The sequence below is a fragment of the Mercenaria mercenaria genome, chromosome 14, assembly GCF_021730395.1.
Source record: "Mercenaria mercenaria strain notata chromosome 14, MADL_Memer_1, whole genome shotgun sequence".
In the NCBI taxonomy this organism is placed as follows: domain Eukaryota; kingdom Metazoa; phylum Mollusca; class Bivalvia; order Venerida; family Veneridae; genus Mercenaria; species Mercenaria mercenaria.
The window spans coordinates 58,289,886-58,312,900 of NC_069374.1; the positions used below are offsets into that span (position 1 = coordinate 58,289,886).

At 34.9% G+C, this 23,015-nt stretch overlaps 1 protein-coding gene across 8 annotated transcripts in view; it reads left to right on the plus strand.

Moving 5' to 3' along the window:
- The first annotated feature begins 7,551 nt into the window (after window positions 1–7,551).
- Window positions 7,552–23,015, plus strand: part of LOC123527870 (agrin-like) — a 336,920-nt gene continuing 321,456 nt past the window's right edge. For 4 of the 8 annotated variants that reach the window (XM_053523611.1, XM_053523609.1, XM_053523612.1 and 1 more), the window contains exon 1: window positions 7,553–8,364. In XM_053523611.1, coding sequence (XP_053379586.1) covers window positions 7,884–8,364 — 481 coding nt within the window. In that variant the 5' untranslated portion in view covers window positions 7,553–7,883. Of the gene's footprint in view, window positions 8,365–23,015 lie in introns of all 8 variants that reach the window. The other 4 variants (XM_053523608.1, XM_053523610.1, XM_053523615.1 and 1 more) reach the window with 3 other exon arrangements.

Consider the following 23,015-nt stretch of genomic DNA (forward strand, 5'->3'; position numbering starts at 1 on the left):
AAACAAAACATGGTTTGCGGCTTGGAGGATTCCATAATGCGTGTAAACATTTTTTATATCCTCTGGTGGTATATTTGGGCTGATGATGGTTGAATGATCTACCTGTAGAAAGTGACATGTATGCGGCAAATACTGCAGTACAAATGCTCTCCGGAAAACAGTTATATCTAGCAACAAGAGGTATTTTCCTATGTTTTGAAGCACTGTTACAGATACTGCTTTTAGAATACTTTCAACAGAATGATGAAGACTTGACCAGAGAATTTGGGGGGGGGGGGGGGGGAAAAGATCGGGCCTTTGGCTATGCGTTTAAAACTAATGAAATTCGTTAACACCTGAAGCTTTAAAATCAGCGATAGGGGAAACCAGTACAATGCTGACACAAACTCTATCGCAGTCTTTTAGGCAGTTCAAAAATGTCAGCTACTTTTCGCTATTGGTCTATGTTTATCGATGCAGTTTTATACCGTTGTCCAATATTTTTGCTGAAAGAGAAGGGGATTGGTCCCTTCATCTTGCCACTCAACATACAATGTTAGCATATTTTCATATATTATAATTATGACAGGGGGCTGCCAGTATACCTACTTTATATGACTAATCTTCCAGAAGAAGGTGAAAAAGTTTTTTCAAATGGCGAGTGTACGGTGCGACAAATATCTGGGCAATTCATTGCCATATGGTCTGACATGGAACAAAAATAACCGTTATTTGAGATGCAAAAAGAGAAAGTGGTATAGTAAGACTGACAAAGAAAGAGGCATCTTTAGTTCGTTGGGCTTTGACACGAAATATTCTCGGTGAATATACAAGGGCAATAAAACAATACAGTGTCTGTTTGTCCTTCGATGAACCGGGATACAGCCAAATAAAACCAGCTGCCGTTTCAAGGAATGAGTCTCATGCACAAGTGCTTTTAAAATACTTGCTAGACACTAGACAGTATGATAAATCCGTTCAAATTGAATCAAGAAGATGATAAATATTTCAACTGGGATTTCAGAAGAAATTAAAGATTATTTGCTCACTGCCTTGACAGCTGCGGAAAAACAAATGCTTTCTTTTATTGAAAGTACTCTGTCGCTGTCAGGAACAAAGAGATTCTATGCACCCCTTGCAAAAACAAACTTGAAAACTTTTACCACTTCGAGGAGGTAAATGTCGGTTGTCATGGTAGGTAAAAGGCCAACAGTTATAACCGAAGCGAAGCTCTATTTCTTAGATCACTCGCAATTACAATAGAACGCAATTAAATATCTTGAGAACAGGTCAGACAATTCCATGTCACGGCAGTTCCGACATTCATTTTTTTCCTTTAAGGCGGAGCAATGGGGAAAACTTGTAAATATGAACTTGATTATTGTCCAGATTTGCTATTACCGACATTTGTATTTCAAATATGACAGGTGTTAGTTGTGCTATTGTACCCAGACCTGTAACATAAACTGGTATTGCTATAGCTGAGCTACATCAATTTCACATCAATTGCAAAACGCATTGGGACCTTTCATATACATTGTAAGTATATGAAACTACTTCTAAAGTGTTTCCGGAAAGCTGATGTAGTTGTTGACAGGTTCCATCAGTATGACAAAGAAAATTATGTTAAGCGTGAAGAAAGACACCGGCGTCAAAAATCCGTGCCAGGTGCTCGGGTATATCAAACAAAACCGGTGCGACAGTCACCGCCTTGAGATGAATTCTTGGCTGTCTCCGAAAATAAAACATCAGTCTCAGATTTCCTTTCATCACATTTCTGTGAGCACGCATCAACATGCGCGGCAATAAGCTACAATGCTGGTAGAAAGAAATATCTTATCGGTGAGTTTCGAAATGGTGATATAACTGTATGTGTGTCAGCAACAGGCGTTGCCAATGTAGGTTTACTATATTCGAAGCAGGAGGACGCTGACACAAGACTGAATGCTCTTTCATGCTTTTGGTGCAGATATATGGAATTTGCTTCACAAACGAGAATGGAAAAGTAAGAATTAAATATCCTGATTCTGAAGTATTCGTGCTTGCTTTACACTACTTTCCATTTTCAGAGAATACAAGACAGATATGGATGGAAATCAGGGTGAAAAAAGCATCTTCCTATAAAAGACGGCTGGTTCCTAAACATACAATCGTGTGCATTTAAATGACAACGTTTTGGATGCATTCATGCTCTAACTGGTTGTGAAATTGTATCTTCTATATATGGTTTTGTAAAAAAGAAAGTTTGGAAAACGGTTGATCATTTACAGGAGAAAAGGTGTTTATCTGATTCACAGGTTCTTTCACAGGATGACCTAGACGTCTTAGTGTTAGAATCTAGTAAGTTTGACGCTGCTTTGTACGATCCCACTTGCACTCATCAAAATACGCATTTCAACACGAGTTCGCTTCTAAAAGACTTATCTTAAAAAGGGTACATTGCTTAATAGACTCCTACCCTCTGAGCCTAGTTTCACAGAGAATGTCAAAAGGGCGAGTCTGCCATGCAAAATATGGATTGCAATAAACGTAGCTAACCCTGAACTTCCTTCGCACAGAGACTGTTTTTGGTTCCGGGATGAAAACATATGATGTCCAAAGCTTTTTATGGTCCAATGTCTGTATTCATGTCGTGGGTACTCAAAAGATCAAAGCCAAAGTGCATGTACACTTAACTTCAATGCACTACAAATGTTCCCGCAAGGCTGCAAAGGAATCTCAAATTGACTCGGAATCATTGGAAGACGCATTTGAGTAGCCGGCATTTAGCTGAATGATACTCTCTTATATTGTTTATTTAACCAATTCTTTCCGAGTTTTATTTAAGCTTGTCCGACCGTCACAGTTTTTCATTATAATTTATGAGAGAGTTTAACATTTGCAAGATGCAAATTAACCTTTAGAATATTTTGATCATGTCAGTGCAATATTAGTTTTCCTGAACAGCTTGATGCAGCACTGTACATACATTCATTTACCGGGAACATTTTTTGAGGTATGGGTTTACTATTTTATTACAGTATTACATGGTGATAATGCAGTTTTTACACATTTAAAAGAGATAACATTATTATTTTCAAATTCCAAAACTATCAAATTATGAGGTTGATAATTTACTATTCCAAAATATGTAACAAACAGTGTGAGTAAGTCTTACAATAGGCCAAGTATTAAGTCGATATGTCGAAAGTGTGTAGGGTGTTTTAGACAATCTCATTGGCACTATTTACTTTAAAATGACGAATGAATGTATCAGCAGGTACACTTTAGAAAACCCAGTATTAATGTTTAGTTAGGATTTTGATTTTAGATACTGCAATCGGATTTCTTTTTGTTCATATAAACTTCCGGGTTTCATGACTTCACATATTGGGGACAGTTATTCTTAAAATACATCTGTAGTTCAAATCGTTTGACACTCACGGAGGTATTATTTTACTTACAGTCATGTGGTCTGTTTAGCCGGCTGGCGGCAATGGATTCTGCCTTTGCGACCAGTACAGACCAAGATCAGCCAGCACGTCCGTGAATATGTTCTTGCTGGTTTCCTTTGTAAATTTTCAGCTCTTAAAAGACATCCTGTAAGACTCCTTTTTCCAAGCTTCAAATCTACAGATATAACTCTGGCAAGTCACAATTTCGGGGTTTTGTTTCATTGTCCATCGAAAAAAACTGCTGCAGAAAAAACGTTCTTCTTTCAAGCACTTAAAACTTTCTGTCTGTCTAAATAAATCATCTGCGTTGGTCAGCATTGCTTGCTGCGAATTACTAGTATATCTCTACCATTCAGTACAAACGCAGGATAGGTGATAAACTGCAATTGCATTAGTTGTTGCTGGTTGTCTTTAAAGAGGCACAGTACCAAAATAATAACTTCTTGGAAAGTTGGTAGAAGTATTTTTCCTCCGTTAAACAGAGATCTTAAGAATAATATTAGTGTCCCCTTGAGCTATGGAGATGTTCAGGAAGTTTTATTTAAACAGTAAGCCATTCCATGCTTTTATTTAAACAGACAAAACTGACATTTCTGAAACACTTCCTTGAAAGTAAACAATAAAATATTGAATGCAAGATCTTTCAAAAAACGAAAATCAAATACATACTAACTTGCATTATATGTTAACCGTAAATTATACACTGTCATCTCTACAACGGGCAGTGCCGCCAAAAAAAGAACTGTTAATTAATAGCCATATTTTCCCCATAATATTTCTAATCCACACCATTCTTTTATTAATATACATTTAGTATTCCATGCCGAGTATAAACGAGTTATACCTTCGATGCCCATATTTATTAAAAATTGAAGCTTAGTAAGCACATAGTGCACGTGAGCCGCTGCACACGTGTAATAACTGATGTTAAACTGACAAATCTAAAATTTTAAAATCTTAATTGCCTCATATATCTAAATTTTCTCCAGCAAAACTCAGTCAGACACGTAACTATGCCTAAGGAACATGTAATGACTGAAAGTAGGCACATCTGTGCACATCCTAATATATACGCACGTGCTTATGGCATTCAGTAATTTGATGGATTTATTAAAAATTCGCCAACAAAAGATTGTCATAACTTGATGAAAATGGAAAAAAATTCAACCTAAAAGAAGTGCCCATGTCAATTGTAATTTGCCATCCAACAGAATATCCTTTAACCCTTATCATGCTGGAGAGGATTGGTTCTGCCTTTGCGACCAGTGTAGATCATGATCGGTCTGCACATCCGTGCAGTCTGATCAAGATCCGCACTGTTCGCCATTCAGTAATGGTACTGTCCAACTAGAAAGATGGGCAAGGTTATTATAGAAATTTAGCAGGGTAAGGGTTAATCCAATAAATCAAAATGTTATGGCATCTATGCTATTAGGGAAACAAGTTTACCCTAAATTGAATGTCTTTTTGAAGTATAGGTTGCCATTTTGAAAAAAAAGATTGACTTTTAACGATTTTTATGGAATGACATTAACTGCTCGTACAATATCGCAGACGGGTTGTCCTTCAAATTGGTGTTGTCACTGGCACAAGGTCAGAAATATAATAAAACACTGTTTATGTTTCGCCATACCTGTAGATATACTGTTATAACCATTGTGATGAACAGAATAAAAACTTGGATATTAACTTCCATTACGAATTGTAGGTCTAATATATGCAGTTTCGGTCTAAATAACAAAATTATTCCGTTTAGCTGATTTGGAAATGTATGTCAATCGTCATTTAACTACACATGTACGCTAGAATTTGTACATGCAACATAAATGTGCAATGTGAATTAAATAAATAATACAACCGTGTACAACTGTATGACTTCAAATTCAAAATTATTTCTAAGATGACTTCCATTTATAATTCCTACTGTGAATAGTTTTCGCCTAAAATGTGCACACGACCGTGTTACCTAGAGAGAAGTCAATCCATGTTTTTTTTCTGTACCGTTGACGGAAGCATGAAATATGCGGAGTGTTTCTGTGATATGAACCATTGAAACCATGAGCGTCCTTGGACGTTTATTACCCGGATGGAATTGTGTCGAGTCGGATCACGTAGCTCGAGTAAAACGCTTTAACACCGGGAACCGGAAGTGGCGTTTTATAGCTTTGTTAGTCTACCAAGAGTTTACGGCGCATGTTTACATTATCGATGGGGGTAAACCAACGAAAGTTATGTTATTTTTCATTCAGATAATATATTTTATTTGGTCTTAAATATATCATATGTTTCTTTCGCTACGATGTTTCTTTGACATTAAAGTTGTTCCTTCTCCTTCCGCCATATTGTTCTCGGTCCTCCCGACTAGGAGGTGGTGTGAAATTTTGACCCGAGAGCAATGTCTTGCGCCTTGTTCGTGTCATTAGGGCGATTCTATCTTGGGTTGGACACGGAAGAGCAAGAAGAATGAAGCGCCCAAGGACGCCCCATGTGACTGGTGCACGATTGAAGATAAATTACTGCTTGTTAAATTTGCATAGTACCCATTTACAGAATTGCACGTTTTAGGTGAGAAATAAGCGATTGAAATGGGTCGATCAGTACATTTTTCCCGTTCATTACTATATAGTTCTTATAGCATACCTAGAGGCAGGGTATAACATGTACAGTGGCATTTTATTTCTGGTATAGCACCAGTGGTGTTTTGTTTGTAGGAAAATAAACGCTAAACAATTAAGTTTAAAGGCATGGCCTTAAAAATAAATCTCGTTTCAAAAGTTTACAGTTCAATCTAATATCTTACATTCATACCAGGCCTTGTCATTCCGTACTTCACATTATATTGGTTTAAAATTCTTCATTAAATAATAAACCTCAAAGTTTATGATCCTTATGTTTACAAAAGCTACAAAACAGATAGCCCTTCACCATTTATCTGATATCATTATAGAGGTACCTATATTTGAATTGTAAATTATATTCCCACTTATGTTTAACTAAGGATCAACGAAAATATTATTGTTGTGTAATCTAAGGTGAAAAGATAAACTGAATATCAACGCCCGTTTTAGAAAGAAGCTAAATCCGTTGGAATCTTTATTTGAGTCACTAAAACGCCGGAGGTTCTACCCCGGTTCCCGTCCGTGCCTCAAAACAATCCCTGGAGGGTCACTCGGGGTCATCCCTGGAAAGGTCGCCATATGACCTAATTTGTGTCGGTGTGACTCTACACATAACAAGAAAAAAAGCGCAGTTACAAGAAACCGAATGGTATAAAACGTGAACGTGGACTTTTAGGTCAATATCGGTGACGAAATCAAACTCGCATGGAATATTTATGAAATATATTATAACACAGATTTAGGACCTTCAAACATCTGTATATCTTTACAACACTTTTCAAACTGACTGAGTAATCGGTTAATGTTTGACTTTATGTTTGTTTATGTTTTGTATTTATGTCTATTTTATTTAAACGTTGTAATTGCTTGTATTATTTTGAATGCCCGCCCTGAAGCACTTTTAAACGTTGAATATACGCATAAAGTGTGCTATATAAGTATTGAATGGTGCTGCTACTGATGATGATGACGACTAAGATGTTGATTTTATTATGAAACTGATGATGATGATTATGATGATGAGAAAGATTACCATAATTAAAGTGTCGGTGAGACTAAGAGATTTATGATGATGAGATAGTCATGATGATTATAATGACGATTATGATGATGACGATTATGATGATGATGATAATGGTGATGATTTTGATGATGATGATTACGATGATGATCTCTGTAAATCTGGTTTAATCTATTATGATTTACTAGAAGAGGGTAAGAGCCCTTGCCTCATAGATTTCAGTGACACTGTATCGACTTTAAAGCTGATTTTTGTAACGCATTAAGAAGACCCTCTTTAAGATCACCAGTGGTTCAAAATTCTTCGGTATCCTTTTCTTTACAGAGATACAAATTGTGAATATATAAAAACACGTCGGGTAAGGCAGACTACAGGTATAACCTGAACTGAACCTTCATTTCGATATTTACTTATGATGTAGATAAGATATTTTGAAGTCTATGTTTGTACAAATATTATGTAAACATCAAACGGCTTTAATTTCTTTAATAACCATTTTGTGTATTGATACAAAGTGTTTTGAGTAGTTACTATCTCTTTTTTCATTCATTTTTTCGTGATATTTAATTTTAAAATGACCTTAAATGAGGTCAAATCTGTCTGAGCTAAATTTAAAGGATTCACATATATCAGGAATTTATTGGTGGAGATATCAATGTATGGTTGTAAATAATTTTCGTTTACTGCAGTTTTAGTAGACGTGCATTGTAGATATTATTAATATCAAATAGTTTACTTTAACTTTAAGAAGTATCAAAGTCGATTTAATTATAGACCAACTGTAAATGATTGATCTCGGAGTAAACAATTAGTTGGAAAAGTTAAAGAAAAATGATGTTCAAAAATGTATATGAGATTTATACATGTTGTTTGTTATTAGTTTATTTTATACACTTTGGAATAACACAAAATGTAGTTAGTATTGAAGGTGAATGCTTGGAAAGTACTGTAGAGAATAAGGAAAACAACGCTGATGTTGTTGTTTCAGCTAAAGTTTTGGAATTATTTAAAACCAGAAGAAAAACTACTTATTCAGCAAATATTCAGATAAAGAGAGTTTTCAAAGGAGATGAGATAATTATGAGTATACCTCACTTAAAAGTGTCGCACCGTAGTATTACCGGAAATTATAACAAGGTTGTCAAATTGACGGGGCTTGGAACTAGCGATATATGTCACAGCGACGTTATGAAAGGAGATTCTAAAATATTCTTTTTGGATTATAGTGTGAAAGCTCGTGCTCTGAAAGTGATGTCATCAGTTATGCCAATCTCGATGTACAATCTCAAACGTGTAGAAGCAGCCGTGCGCAGTAAGTAACGTTTAACGTTTGAATAGACTTGCTGTTAAATCAGATATTTTCGCGAACGAATTATTTTCGCTACTTAAGCAGTTTGAATTAAATCACGAAAACAAATCGTCGCGAAATCTTCGGAATGAATTACCATTACCTAAACCTGATCCCATGACTTCCTTTTAAAGGTTCGTGAAAGTTTAGCCGAATAAGATTATCTGATTTTACAGTATTTAAAAAAGAACGGGTAACAATCATATGTGGTATTAATTGAGCAGCGCCATGAGAAAACCAACATAGTGGCTTTGCGACCAGCATGGATCCAGAACAGTCTGGTCAGGATCCATACTGTTCGCTAACAATTTCTCTAATTGCAATATACTTTGAAAGCGAACAGCATGGATCCTGACCAGACTGCGCAGATGCGCAGGCTAGTCTGGGTCCATGCTGGTCGCAAAACCACTATGTTGGTTTTCTCATGGCGCGGCTCATATGTGTTTTCTTCGTACGTCATATAAAAATCAAAATCTAGTCACTGCGCCAAATGAACGGTCACCTCTATCAATCGCCCACTTGCCTTTAGCAGTTTCAACTACCATTTCAAATTTCTATACCTTCAGGGTAAATTTACCTGTGTTAAGCAACAACGGTTAGAATAGTTAGCTTGGCTCCTTCCCTTGAGTGACTGCTTAAGACAGGTTCGACTAAATAATTAATGTGTTTATTTCAGACTCTGCTATGTACAAAACAATATGTATGTGTTTTTTATCACAAACAACGGTTTCAACATGTTCTACATCTTTTTTTTTAAATCGATTTGTATAATGGTAGAAAAACTATGTAATGCCATGCTATTTTGTAAAATATGTAAGTTGTATGTATCTCTGTGATATTTTCCCTTTTCAACACTACGTTTATCATAATTAAAGGCGGTACATTTCTGTTATAAATTAATTCCACTTCTTAAGCGCTGGTCTTAACGTCCGATGTTTCTCTTTAAATCATTATCTACATGTCAGTGTGTCTCGACCGTGGGGATGTCCAGTCATAAAACTCTTCAATATGGATTCTATGCAAATAATTAAGGTAGTCAATAAATAAAGACATACAATCTTTAGACATAGCGACTTATGACTGAAGAGGTTATAAATTAATAAATCATTTTTAGAGGTAAAATCCCGTTTTTCCTCTTAACAATTTTATATCCGATATTAAACATATTTTCATGCGCTCATAACATTTTAAAAATATTTTCCTTCAATATTTTAACTGATTATTATCAGTCATAACCCAGTTTTGTCAATTAAGGGTAACCCATATCACACATATATATAACCCTGATTACGACCTGATACGAAATTCCTCCCCTCTCTCATCAGTTAACGCGGGGTTATCGGCTATAAAATCAAAGAAATAAAATGGTATTGTTACTGCAAACTAGGAGTGTTAATTGTCGCAATTACTGCACTAGTTTTTTCATGTTGGAATGCACAGCACGTGTATTTTATAACTATATTTAGGATTGGTTAAACATTGGTATGCATATTTTAAACAAGTAGTAAAATTGCTCTAGTATTGAGCATAGACATTTAGGGGTTTTTTTTTTTTTAAATATTCTATTCATTTACTAATGATAATTATAATTATGGATAATTTAAATCTTAAACATACATATAGCAGATATGATTAAAATATTTAGAATTCTTTACCGTTCTGCTGTATTTGTATTACAGTCATTTTTTTTAATTGAATAATAACATAAGAAGTCACCCTGTTAATTTTATTAAGACAACGCAGAGTATTGCAATTTACTCATTGAACACTTTCATTGGTTCATTAAGCTGTAACATTGGATTGTGACATGAAATAAAACAACATTGTATACAGTGAGACAATCAAATATCATCACATTGATAGACGTAATATTAAACATTCTATTGTTTGTACAGTATCAAGCCAATTGTGGATTTTATATAATGTAAAAAAACAGTAAAACTATGGTAGCTAGTAACCTTTCGGTATTATATCATGTACTTGTGATATACCATGATCACAACTATTTCAACATCTCCAAGTTAATCAAATCAGTAAACAATTTCAAATTGCAAACCAGGTCAATAGAAAAGAACTATTTCATAGCGTATGTATGGCGCAAATTGTAGTACGTCAAGGTGACGTCAACGTTAAATACAGAATGATTTGGGAGTGTGTAGACGTCCAATGAGTTATTTTATGCGTCTTAAAATCTATATAATATACGTTGATTGAAAGTAACATCAATCTGTTACATCATTTCGATTTTGAAACGTCATTTATAATTTATAATGAAGTACAGTAGCCCTCTTTCTCGGTGCTTGTATGGCCCAGACAGTATGTCGACTTGACGTCCAATTTCCGTATTTCGTCAGAAATGTGCATGGATTTTTCATATCGGAATTTCTTATTAACAACATCGATGACATAATATGTAGAAAAAGCAGATAAAGACATGTTAAAAAAGTCTCTGACGTGGCCTACGGGGCTCTCGAATTATGTTTAATATATTTAATATATACAGAATATGTAGACCTATTATTTCATGTGTGCATGCCTATATTTTTAAACGCACAGGTGTACATCTATTTTCACGTAGTTAACTGCACGCCAAGAGATGGTACTGTGAAACGACCCGATAAAAACTGTGCAAAAATCATTGTTGAACTTAACTTTGATATTGACAGATTCATACATTTATACTGCAGCCTAACAACAAGGGTTGAATTATATAAGCGAAATAAAAGATATCGGGGGTGAAAACATTCAATATACCATAAGATAAGCAGGCATTGAGTGTTTACAAAAGATTCAAGATTTGATACGAGTGTTGTAAAGGTTCCGAATTGATTCTTTATAAACCATCATATATCACTCTCAAATTACGTAACCGAATTCTGATAACACTGTTTAAGGTAATAAAGACAAGATTTTATGCGAGTTTCACGATTAAGTTTTACGGACCCTTTAAAATATTGTTCATGGAATAGATGAAGTGAAAGTAATACGATTTTTTTTTCAATAAACGTAACTGGCTTTTCTGTACTATTATGAATTAAAGGCTTAACTGGAGTCAAAAAGAAGAATTTATAATTTTATCATGGCAGGAAGAAGAACTTCAGTTGTAACCTTTATCGGTTCAATGGAAATGGATGAATGATTTTTAAAACAGTCTTTAAAAGGACCTGCGCATGTGTAGGACATGCATATTTTTAGGATTAAGTAATCTCGTGCGCACGACATGTTATCAAGAGCGCACGACGTCTCATCTCGTGCGCACAACATGTTATCTCGTGCGCATGACATCTTGTCCCGGCGCACGACCTCTTATCTCATGCGCACGACATCTTATCTCATGCGCACGACATCTTATCTTGCTTCGGCGCACGACATCGTAAATCATGCGCACGACATCTTATATCAAGCGCACGACATCTTATCTTGAGCGCACATTCAATCATTCATCTTTTTTACAAAACAATTGGCCTTAGTTCTATAGACGTCATACATAACCAGTTGTATTTAAATGCCTATTTTATTAAAAAGAAAAAAGACGTACCCGGGCCACAATGCGAACTGGCACCTGCATTTGTTTTGTTTTATTCATTCTTATTTGTTAACGCTGCGCTGCGCAGTTATAAACTAATCAGTCGTAGGCCAAGCGAAATCTGAAGTTTCAGACCTGTTATCAATGTTAGGTCGGTGCCTGGATGTACTCCAAATCGTAGTTATTTGTGCTGTATATTAAACAATGGGCCTTAATTCAAAGCCATGGTGTTACTTTAGAACATGTCTTTGTACTGGTGGAGGTATTGTTTTATTGTTTTTAGATGCTATGTCCCCTGAATGTTATAAATTACAAAATTCATCTATAAAAAGAACCACGGCGCCCCTCCGGACTTGCACACAACACATCCAAGGGGCAACTGCCACGGCCAATGAACTGCATTCATTCTAGTTTTTACTGGTGCCTGCAACTTTAGAACAGTGAATATAAGGAGTTATTAAGCTGGCGAATCAGATGAGGATGTTTGCGTCTCAGAACTGTCCGACTCAAAAACGATTGTATTGAAAAGCCAGTTCTCTTTATGTAAAGGATAACCTTCATTTATTTAAAATTACCGTACTGGCGTAATTATTCCCCTTCGAACTTAACTCTCTGCGTGTTTATGACCCGATCATCAGTGAAGGTTTCTGTACTTTGGCGAAACATCTCCGTAACATCGTATTGTTAACCACTGTAAGAATTTTAAAGCTTAAAGCTAATTCTTACATTTGCTTACTAAAAAGTGGGTTCTGAAATATCACTATGTTTCTAAATAATTTCTCATAAAACCTGCAGATTTGTGTATCACACTATTCGAATACCGGCTATGCTATATCAATTATATTTATGTACAATGTGACAAAATGTAAGATGAAACTAGCACCAGACGGCTTATAAATCATAGTCCTGGACAATTCCTGCGAACATTTCCATTTTCGTGTATCCATTTATCTTATACAGACATTTACAATAGTACAGCTGTCATAGTATAATGTAATCCCGCCAGCACCCTTAGATCTTTGGAGTAGGCTCTTAAAGTATGATGTTTTTATCAATTTATCATGAAAAGAGCCATTTACCAAATTGAGTCTATCACATTTTTGGCAAACATAATAATTATATCAGCCGATAAATGATTGATCGTTCCCCTACCAGTTCTTTAATAAATCAGAACATTGTCAGTATGTATGTGTGAGCAGAATAAAACATATTTCTTAACTTGACAAAAGTGCGTATTTGCAAAATTTTTATTCCAAACCATTTTTGCCCAACTAGCATGTTGGACAACAACGCCAGCGACCCGGGTTCGATTCACGGCCGCATCTGATATCCAGAATAGTGTCAGCGCCGGGTGATTTACATGAATTTGCACTATTTCTATAGCAGTCTGGACCTAGACTGGATGCTGGGGAGGTATATCTGACACCTGCCGTGGGCATGGTCAGAAATAAAATGTTTCATCCATTCCATGTGGGGACTTTCGTCGATTTCCCACGTTAAACAAGAACTTTACCTTTCTAAACTATATTTAATTTCAAAACATAGTATATTACATTGCTTGACGCGACATATAACTTTGTTGATATTTATACTAAGCTGAAAAAGTTTTATGAAAGTAGCAAACACTGTAAAAAACTACTTTTCTGCGTCATCAACGAAATTAAATCTTAACAAACACATTATATTTCTAAACTTCAAATGGCAACAAAGTTATCAGTAAGGAAAAAAAATCACGAAATTCCAGGGCTACGAATTTAGATGACTTCACAAAAATTAAAACAAGGAACACTTTCGGACTGTCTAACAGATAATTCAAAACGAACATCTGTCACTTCCGCAACATAACATTCGTCGTAACATTTTTTAAAATTTAATATATTTAATTTTGTTTATAATTACTTGATAATCCTGGTGACATATAGGCCCAATGGGCCGGGTGTCATATTTTTCTGTTATATGCTTTGTAATTATGTTTCATTCATGCACATGTCACAATAATAGATAATATCTTATCTTATCTTAGCGAATGACCAGCATACAATAATCAAGAAATGAGAGTGCGGTGAATAGATTGCAGAATAATAAACGCGTGTTTTCAGTAAAATGGAAATCCAGAAAATAAGGAATGAGTGTGAGAGCTTAATATCACACTGAACAAAATATATATTACTCGACTCGATATCACTGATGTATCTCTCCAATGTGCTTATAGTCTATTATTTTTCCTTAATCTAATTAATAGCCTGGCTGTTCTGACTCGAACGACTTGTTCGTCGTAGACTCTTTCAAGATTCTGAAAGATTAAAATCTGCAACCGCATGTGTTGTTTAAAAATATCATATAGATTAAAATATGCTGTAGTTTGCAGTAGCAGCGGTGGTAGTAGCGGTAGAAGAATTTAATATTTATGTTCAGATATAACTTATCAGGAATTTACTTCTTCGTGTCTTATTTGAAGTAGTCCAAAATGTAGTTCCATGTTGTTGATAAAGTATGGTATAAAGGATTGTATGAGCACGTTGAAGTTGGATTTTAATTGCTTAGTTTTATAGCTTGTTGTATTGAGAAAATGTGCAGACCACTTTCATTGTGAATGCCCGGGTTTTAGTTGTATTCATTCAGAAAATGTCTTCACACGCATAATTACTAAACAAACAATTTCCTGAGATGATTTTGAGAGAGTCTTGTTTTACAGAAGAGATTATTTATTTTATGTGTAACATAACACCTCAATATTTTTTATGTTACGTCTCAATATTTTTAATTTTTGGTAAGAAGACATGTTATACTAACTGGCTATGATTCATAACATATCCTTTAAATACTCTACAGCACTGAACATGAGGTCTTAATATTTGATTGTTTATTTCAAATAAAGGATGAACTGAATTGGTGTAATGTAACCTTCAAAGGCACTGAAAAAGAAGTAATAGTTTAACGTCATCAAAATGCACATTCGCTCTTCTTAGTGCACATTCATATTATTTCATTAAATTTATCAAAAAAAAGACCAAGAAAAAATAGTTTGTAATTTTCACAAACCGTTAAATTTTGCATATATATACACATAATCATATCATCTTTATACATATACACATACAACAACATATGTTTGATATACAGCCTAAAATAACATGAAAAATTATATTATGGTCATTCAAGTTATAATTTAAAGATACATTTTGAAACTTGACAATTTAGTCAAACTCCTTATTTAAGAATGATTCGTTATGACATTATGATGATAACATATGTAATAATACCTACCTCTTCCCTCCTCCTCCCAACCCCCATTTCTTTTACTATTTTATTCAACCTAATTATTTAAAGTTAACCATTTCCAATATAACTCCTTCAAAACTCACGATGATTTTGAATACCAGTTTTCAAAGTCAAAGATATCATAAAAAAGCAAAAATGCCTCATATATTTAGGGGGAAAAATTACCAAAAGGGGAACGAATTGACCAAATGTTATCATGAGGGGGACGAAATGACCAATTTTTAGGGACGAAATGACCAAATCGGGGACATGTTGACTTGGGGACGAGTTAACTCGATACTTCTCCCATACAAAGTTATTCCGCTTTTACGGCTAACTTTTGTCAAATTTCACGAGCCTAAACTAAGTACAGTAGAATGAAAACAGCAAAAATACACTAAACTTACTCTCGGAAACGATAGAACTAATTGATAATCTGACTTGATTCAATTACGTCAGCGATGCGGCAGCCATTTTGTTTAAATCAAATTCATATCTGAAATGTACTTGCAGGATATGGAATAGATCCTGTCTCCACGTGACATCTATTGACCAATAGAAATGCAAGAAACTTGTAGGAGGCAAGATAAACAGTCCTTACACTAGTAGTATCATTATTACATTATTCACACCGTATATAATGCTGCTTAATGGTCAAACAGTGGAACAGTACATTAATCACAATGAGCACCAATATCTGTCTTCCCAATTTAGTAATAAAATTAAAACTTCTTACTGTTCATAGCTGTAACTAATTTACAATCACAGTTCTAGAATAAATATTTAAACTAAAAAGGGGAGGTTATATCACTGCAGATTTTTTTTGTCAAGGGCGTAGCACGAGTGAGATCGTCTACACGGTGTATAAGAGATTTACAGTATTAAAATGATGTTATATGAAAGCAGTATTCCGCTAAATATTCTTTCAATTTTATATTTCTTTTGAAGATAGTAGGTCGACGTTAATTAGGTAGTTATAAGTTTGTAGGGTGCAAATACTACGTAGATTTTACGTTAATAATAATATTTTGCATTAGAATAGATAACAAAACACATTTCTAATCATGCATGCAGTAATAGATAGATGCAATTATTCTAAACTTTGTAACATACATATTGTCAAACTATGTAGTCAATACCTCTTTAAAGAATGGTCAGACTTATTCAGGTTGCGTTTTATACGACAGATTATTATAGTGTACATCACAGCCGACATGTTTTTGATGTTATATGCCCGAACAGTGACTTAATGTGATCCCAAGCACCCTTTTAATAAGTAAGACAATGAATATATTACATGCTCTTAATCAACAAATAAGAACAATTTCTACGTACGGCTAACCATGGTCATATAAAATGACGTCTATTAAATAAAGCCACGACAGTAGATTAGCAATACATCTCCCGCAAACAATAATCAATGATAAATGCCATAGCTTAATTGAATTTTGATAGTCTTGCCTCAGCGGTACCAGACGAAAGGGGATTTAATGAGAGTGTTGGCAAAGATTGACATTTAATTGTGAAACACGGCAGTTTCACTGCAAGCTAAAATCTCGGTGCCTGTCCGTAGTGTAAAACTGCGTTACGTTCTACCATAAGATTATAGCTGGACAATTATTATATGTTCGTACTTCTTAGACGATATTAGGAGAAATACCTAGATTTCACAAAATGATATCTAGCTACAATAAACAAAGGCTAATGTTTATGACTATTGCAGTTTATAATACTTTAACATAGTCAGCAACATGTAATGGCAAGACTTGGTGGATATTGTAGACCGTACCTAACTAAATCAAATTTTGAACATCGAAATTTTTGTGTAAAGCGAAGTGTTAGTAACATTGTAGTTTGCAGTTGGAGCAGTTGCTTATTACTAATATGTGACGAGTGATATCCTAAACGAAGTTGACACGTGATGACAATCGGCAAGTACGTACTCTTAGTATCCTGTTCCGGTATTATCCGTTTCTAACGGAAAGCCGTGCATGAGCCCTTTGAGATATGATTACGTCCGAAGACTGCCGAATTGCTTAACAAGAGTACTAGATATATATATATGTTTCTGAGAATACTCTTGAATGTCTCCCGCCTCCCATTTAACTAATGGGCCAGTACCGGTTCCAACAAGCACAATGTCACATTAGTGATGGCATGAACAGATAACAAATTAAATCGGACAAAATCTTTTTCGCCAATATCCAGATAGTTATATGCATTACATACAAATCCCCAAAATCTCGTTTTTTTTTTCTTTGATAAATGCTGAATACTGAAAGTCCGACCCAGTTATGTACATAAAGGCTGTGACTTAATTTCACGATTTATACAGCTTTACGTTTGGCATAAATAAAAAAAACAACAATAGTTTTTAAACATCCAAACAATAGACATTGATCAATAGTTATTAGTTGTCACGAGGAACTCGTGTAAATATATCTTCCATATAAGAAATAGGCAAGTACTGTGTTTTTCCCTGAAAAGACGGCTTTGTTCCCATCAGTGATTTACATCGTGGACGCAAAGGAACAAACTGGTTATAGCAATGTGATTTTGCAGAAAGCATATGTGACAGGAAAAACCTCACCTAGAAGACACATGACCCATACATTTCTCTTTATTATATGTTGTTTAGAATAATTCTTCAAAATGAGGGAAGGATTTGTACTCTGAAATGGATCTAGCTGGTGGTGACAGCTCTGTGTACATTGTCCATTTTATAGAAAATATAACAGGGAATAATATTTAGGCGTGTTGGACTTCTTGTGTGGGTGCCATATGAATAACAAATAGTGAAAAAGTAAATTCTGTATAATTACACATAACTATCAAATAATACTAATAATAATACTGCCATGCTTGTACGACTATGACAGTAATAGGGGAAAAAGTTATTGTAATCATTTAATTACCTAGCAAATTAAATTCAAAGATGTGTTGGGCTATATTACGTGATCGAAACTTGACAAAACTGAAATACCTTGACAGTTGCGCTTTGTTCCTTATGGTAAATTTCTCGAAATAGAGAAAAAAAAACACATGTAGATTAGTAAGTTTTATATGAAAATATTTTCAAAATATGTATCCGAAAACAAGAATATATTAGTTTGAGTTAAAAATGACAAAAGGTGACAGATGTCACTGAGCCTATTACAAGTCTCAAAAATGATGCGTTCAGATAATTCTGCATTTCATATTTAGGTCCTGATTGCCAATATCAATAAATTAAGAGAAAACAAGTCTGAAAATAAACACGACATCATATATCAAACTATGACGTCTATTAAATAAACCGACAATATTGAATTAGCAATACATCTCTCGATCGCTCACAGATAGTTAATCAGGGAGAAACCGTCAACTAATTGAATCTCAACACCACTAAATCAAATACAATTAATGTTCGCAACGTTCATATTCTTCAGTTCGAGGAAAGGTTCACATGTGAGCATCGCCAGATTTTCAAACTGCATAGCTTTTGTTGTAGATCTACTTAAAACGCCTTTCGAAATACATAAATAAGGCACATGTAACTGAGCTTTTTTGAAAACGCTTAATTATACTATAAAAAAACCGGACTTGACAAATGCTTCAAATATGTGCAAATAGTATATCGACAGTGTAAAGAGTAGCCTACATTAGAACATATATCCATTGAGTATTATCAAATTATTCTAAGCTTCTTTCTTTATTTCTATTGTAAGAGAGCAAGACTATGATTTACGAACCATTTTGTTCTTTGATATTGCCAGATATTGAAGACAAAAATTATTTAATCAAATATTCTTTCCGTCTTATGTCTTGGAAACGTCTTCTCGTCATAAATCATATTCATCTTTTTCTTACCAGTTTTGCATTTTATAAAACAACATCAATCATAGCATTGCCATTCTGCCAATATATTTTCGTATGATAATATTTCAGCGGGCAACATATAGAGGGAACAAAATGAGTTTGATAACAGTACTAAATTAAAAATTTTATTGAAGGAAATAAATAAAGTTGTTTTATACGAGGCTATTCTTTATTCAACTAGTTAAAGAAATTCAGTTCTGAAATTGCATGCATTTAATAATACATTTATCAATTGTCAACATAAAAAACTTGGAAATTACTGTACTTTGATACTACTAATAAAGAAGACGTTGACAGAAAATAACTCAGTTGCATAGACGTAAGTCTTTGAATTTCAAAGCTGTTTAATTGTCAATTATTTTTAAAATTATCGGCTTAAAAATGCAGTTTCTGGGACTGTGCTCATGTAATGTCACCGAAACAGTAATAGTTTTACACAACCGAACAGTTAAGTCTATCCCTTATTTGACAATACATATTTAAGATGCATTTGGTTGCCTGGGATATGATATCCAAACTATTTCACAGTTAACTTGAGATAAATTTCGTTACCCAGATAGCGGAACGTGATATCATATTTCAACACCATGTGCATTATGAAATGAGAGTAATAAAGAATTGAATTGAATACCAGAATTAAAAAGTTATGGGCTAGATGAACTGTATATACATATTTTATGATAAAATTCACTTATGATATACAGATTTTTACATTTTATGCAGTGTGTTTAAATAACGTATTCGTCAAGTTTAGTTTATACATAATTTATTTTAGGTCGATTGTGAAGGAAGTTCTACAACTTATATTAATCACTCTCGACACCTCATTCCTGATGGAATCCACCGCCACGAGGGTATGAGAGAAGAGGCCAGTTTCTGCCCTTTTAATGCTGAGCGCCAAGCAAGGGAGCCACTGGTACCATTTTTCACGTCATTGGTATGACGCGGCCGGGGATCGAACCCACGACCTCCCGCACTCGAAGCGGACGCTCTATCACTAGGCTATCGAGGCGGTTTGTTTCCGGTATGATCCCAACCTACCCTAAAAGTTTGCCTCGACCCTAAATGTTTTATGGCGTTGGAAGAAAATCGATATTTTCGCTATTTTTTATACTTTTCCCTTTGTGTTTCCCTTTCTGCATTGTAAAAAAATTCTTACCTACCTATCCTTGAGAAAGTTTATTTATAGCGAAAAAACTGTTATACGGAAATCATATTTTACTATTTATGATGACTTGTACCACTACATACACTTCCGTTTTACACATAATCATACTATCAACTTGTATATTGTCCACTGTGAGACAAAAGCAGACTCTACCACTGCACAAACGCACAAAAGACCGATGCTAAATTACCCAAACAGGATACTTTGTTTATTGATTTCCAAAGAAATGTTAGAGATAACAATAATATTATGCATTGCATACAAATCCCTTAATCCTATGTTTTCCTGTGTCAGATGTTTTGATAATGAAAACTATTCCAGAGCATTTAGAGCTGTTATGGAAGTGGATTTATTTGTAGACAAAGAGACAAACACAGCTTTTCCTTTACACATATATTAGGGTATTTCTATAAATGATGTAACTGTCCAAATATATTTTAAAATTTATTGAATAAATCTTAATGAATCATTTTGCAGCATGTTTCTAAGGATCGTGGTGCGATATTTTCAAATTTAGCTAGACACTAGAAATGGCAAAACTGCATTATTAATATTAATAACAACAGCTTTAAAACATGTCTAGTTTCATATTTATCTGATATCTCAATCTTTTCGTTACTAGATGACAACTATTTTGTATATGTTGCTTCAGAAAACGGCCGATTGCCAAATTATTATTATCATTATATCACATTTATATAGCACTCTTTCCATGCACATGTACACGTTCAAAAGTGCTTCACAGAAAAAAATGTAAAAATACTAACTAATACGCATACAAAATAATGCATTCCACATTAACAAAATTCATAAGTGTAAAACGTATAGGTTAAACAAGATAAACACACATACATATTTAAAAGTATTTAAATGACACTAGGATAAAAATACTGTTCTACGCTGTTTTATGAAGAAGAAGAAGAAAAAAAAGCATCAATCTATCGGTCAGTTAACAAAATATTGTACAAAGAAGTGAGTTTCTAGCAGGCCTTTGAAAGCAGCTAGCGTGTCAGCTTCCCTGATCTTGACGGGAAGGGAGTTCTAAAGCTTTTGGGCTGCGCACGAAAGGCTGCGATTGCCATACATCATGGATTTAGTTTTTGGCATAACTAGTGACAGCATGTCTTCTGACAGGTTTGTACACTTCTATCATATCCCTAATATAGGCAAGGGACTGATTGTGTAAAGCCTTAAAGTGTGGGTCAGAACCTTGTTCTGCACCTTGTATTTCACTGGCAACTGGGGCTCCTTCAGAACCGGTTTTATATGATTGCGACGGGGCGACTTAGTGATGCCGCGAGTAGCCGTGTTCTGGACATGTTGCAACTTGTCAAGTGTGCTGTTCGGAATACCACTTAACAAGGCATTACAGTAGTCTTACCGTGAAGTAACCAGGCTGTTGATAAGGGTCTTTGTTGCATCACTGGTAAAATACTGTCTGATGTGACCTATTCTGCGAAGTTGTGCATATCCAGCCCGGCACACAGAGTTGACTTGTTGTTCCATGTCCATATTGTTGTCAAGTACTGCACCAAGATTCCTAACACGTTTTGTGGATTTTATCACAGTCACCGACCTTCACAGAGACGTCATCAATGTACTTGGAGTTACGCTTTGATGTGAATAGTATTACCTCCGTTTTATCAGCATTGAGCGTCAGCATGTTGCAATGCATACACGAGACAATTTCAGCCAGACAGCTCTCAGTGCGGCGCAAAGCTTCAATTCTGGCCACAGCCTCTATCGGCTTAACGGATAGGTATAATTGAGAGTCATCTGCGTAGAAATGATGAAGAAGTCCATGACGTCTTCATATGACACCGACGGGTTTAGTGTACATGATATAGTTCTTTGGACCAAGCACTGATCCTTGGGGCACACCGTATTTCATCAACATAGGCGTCGACAACTCACCGTCAACGCACACAGTTTTATAGCGGTCACTAAGATATGATGACATCAATGCAAGTGCTTTGTCTGTGACTCCAAAATGATGTTCGAGTCGGTGTAACAGTGTTTGGTGGTCAGTCGTGTCGAAAGCTGCACACAGATCGAGTAGCACGAGGACTGTTACAGAATTTTGGTCGAAAGATGTGAGGATGTCATTCTGTACCTTTATCAAAACCGACTCAGTTGAATGAAACTTTCTGTAAGCAGACTGCAGTCCCTCATGTAGCTTATTTTCTCTTGAGTGTCGCTCAAGACGCGCATCTACTACCTTTTCTAAGATTTTTTAAATGTAAGGGAGGTTAGACACAGGCCTGTAGTTTTTGAGAATGTTTGGTTCAAAACCTGGTTTCTTAAGCAGGGGTCTTATCCTAGCATGAATGTCATTACGGGGCCAATACCTTAAGTTAAAATATGAAATAGACACATTTGTAGTGAGTGATGGTTGGTATCAAATGCTTGTTTTAAACTGGACATACATACAGGGAAAATCTGTATGTTGTCGACATACTTCCTGCTTTTCAAGATGGTTAAGACTCGAGGACTTTTCCTCGTCTTAAATTAAAAGTTCCAGTCTGGTCCTATATATTAATAACCAAATGGTAATTTTTCAAACGATTCCAAAAGAGAAAGTATTCTTAAAGTCATCCTTAATAAAATAAAGATCTAGACCACTTTTTCTACAGCATGAAATTTCGAAGAATTTGAACAAACTTTTTTTTTAAATTTACTTTATTGAATTTCTAACACAGCTTGTGAAACATTATCAACAATTTAAAAGCTTGACGTCAATAATTAGCTTTTGCTAGCGGTGATATCTGAATAAACACACCATGTGCATCGTCATTTATGATC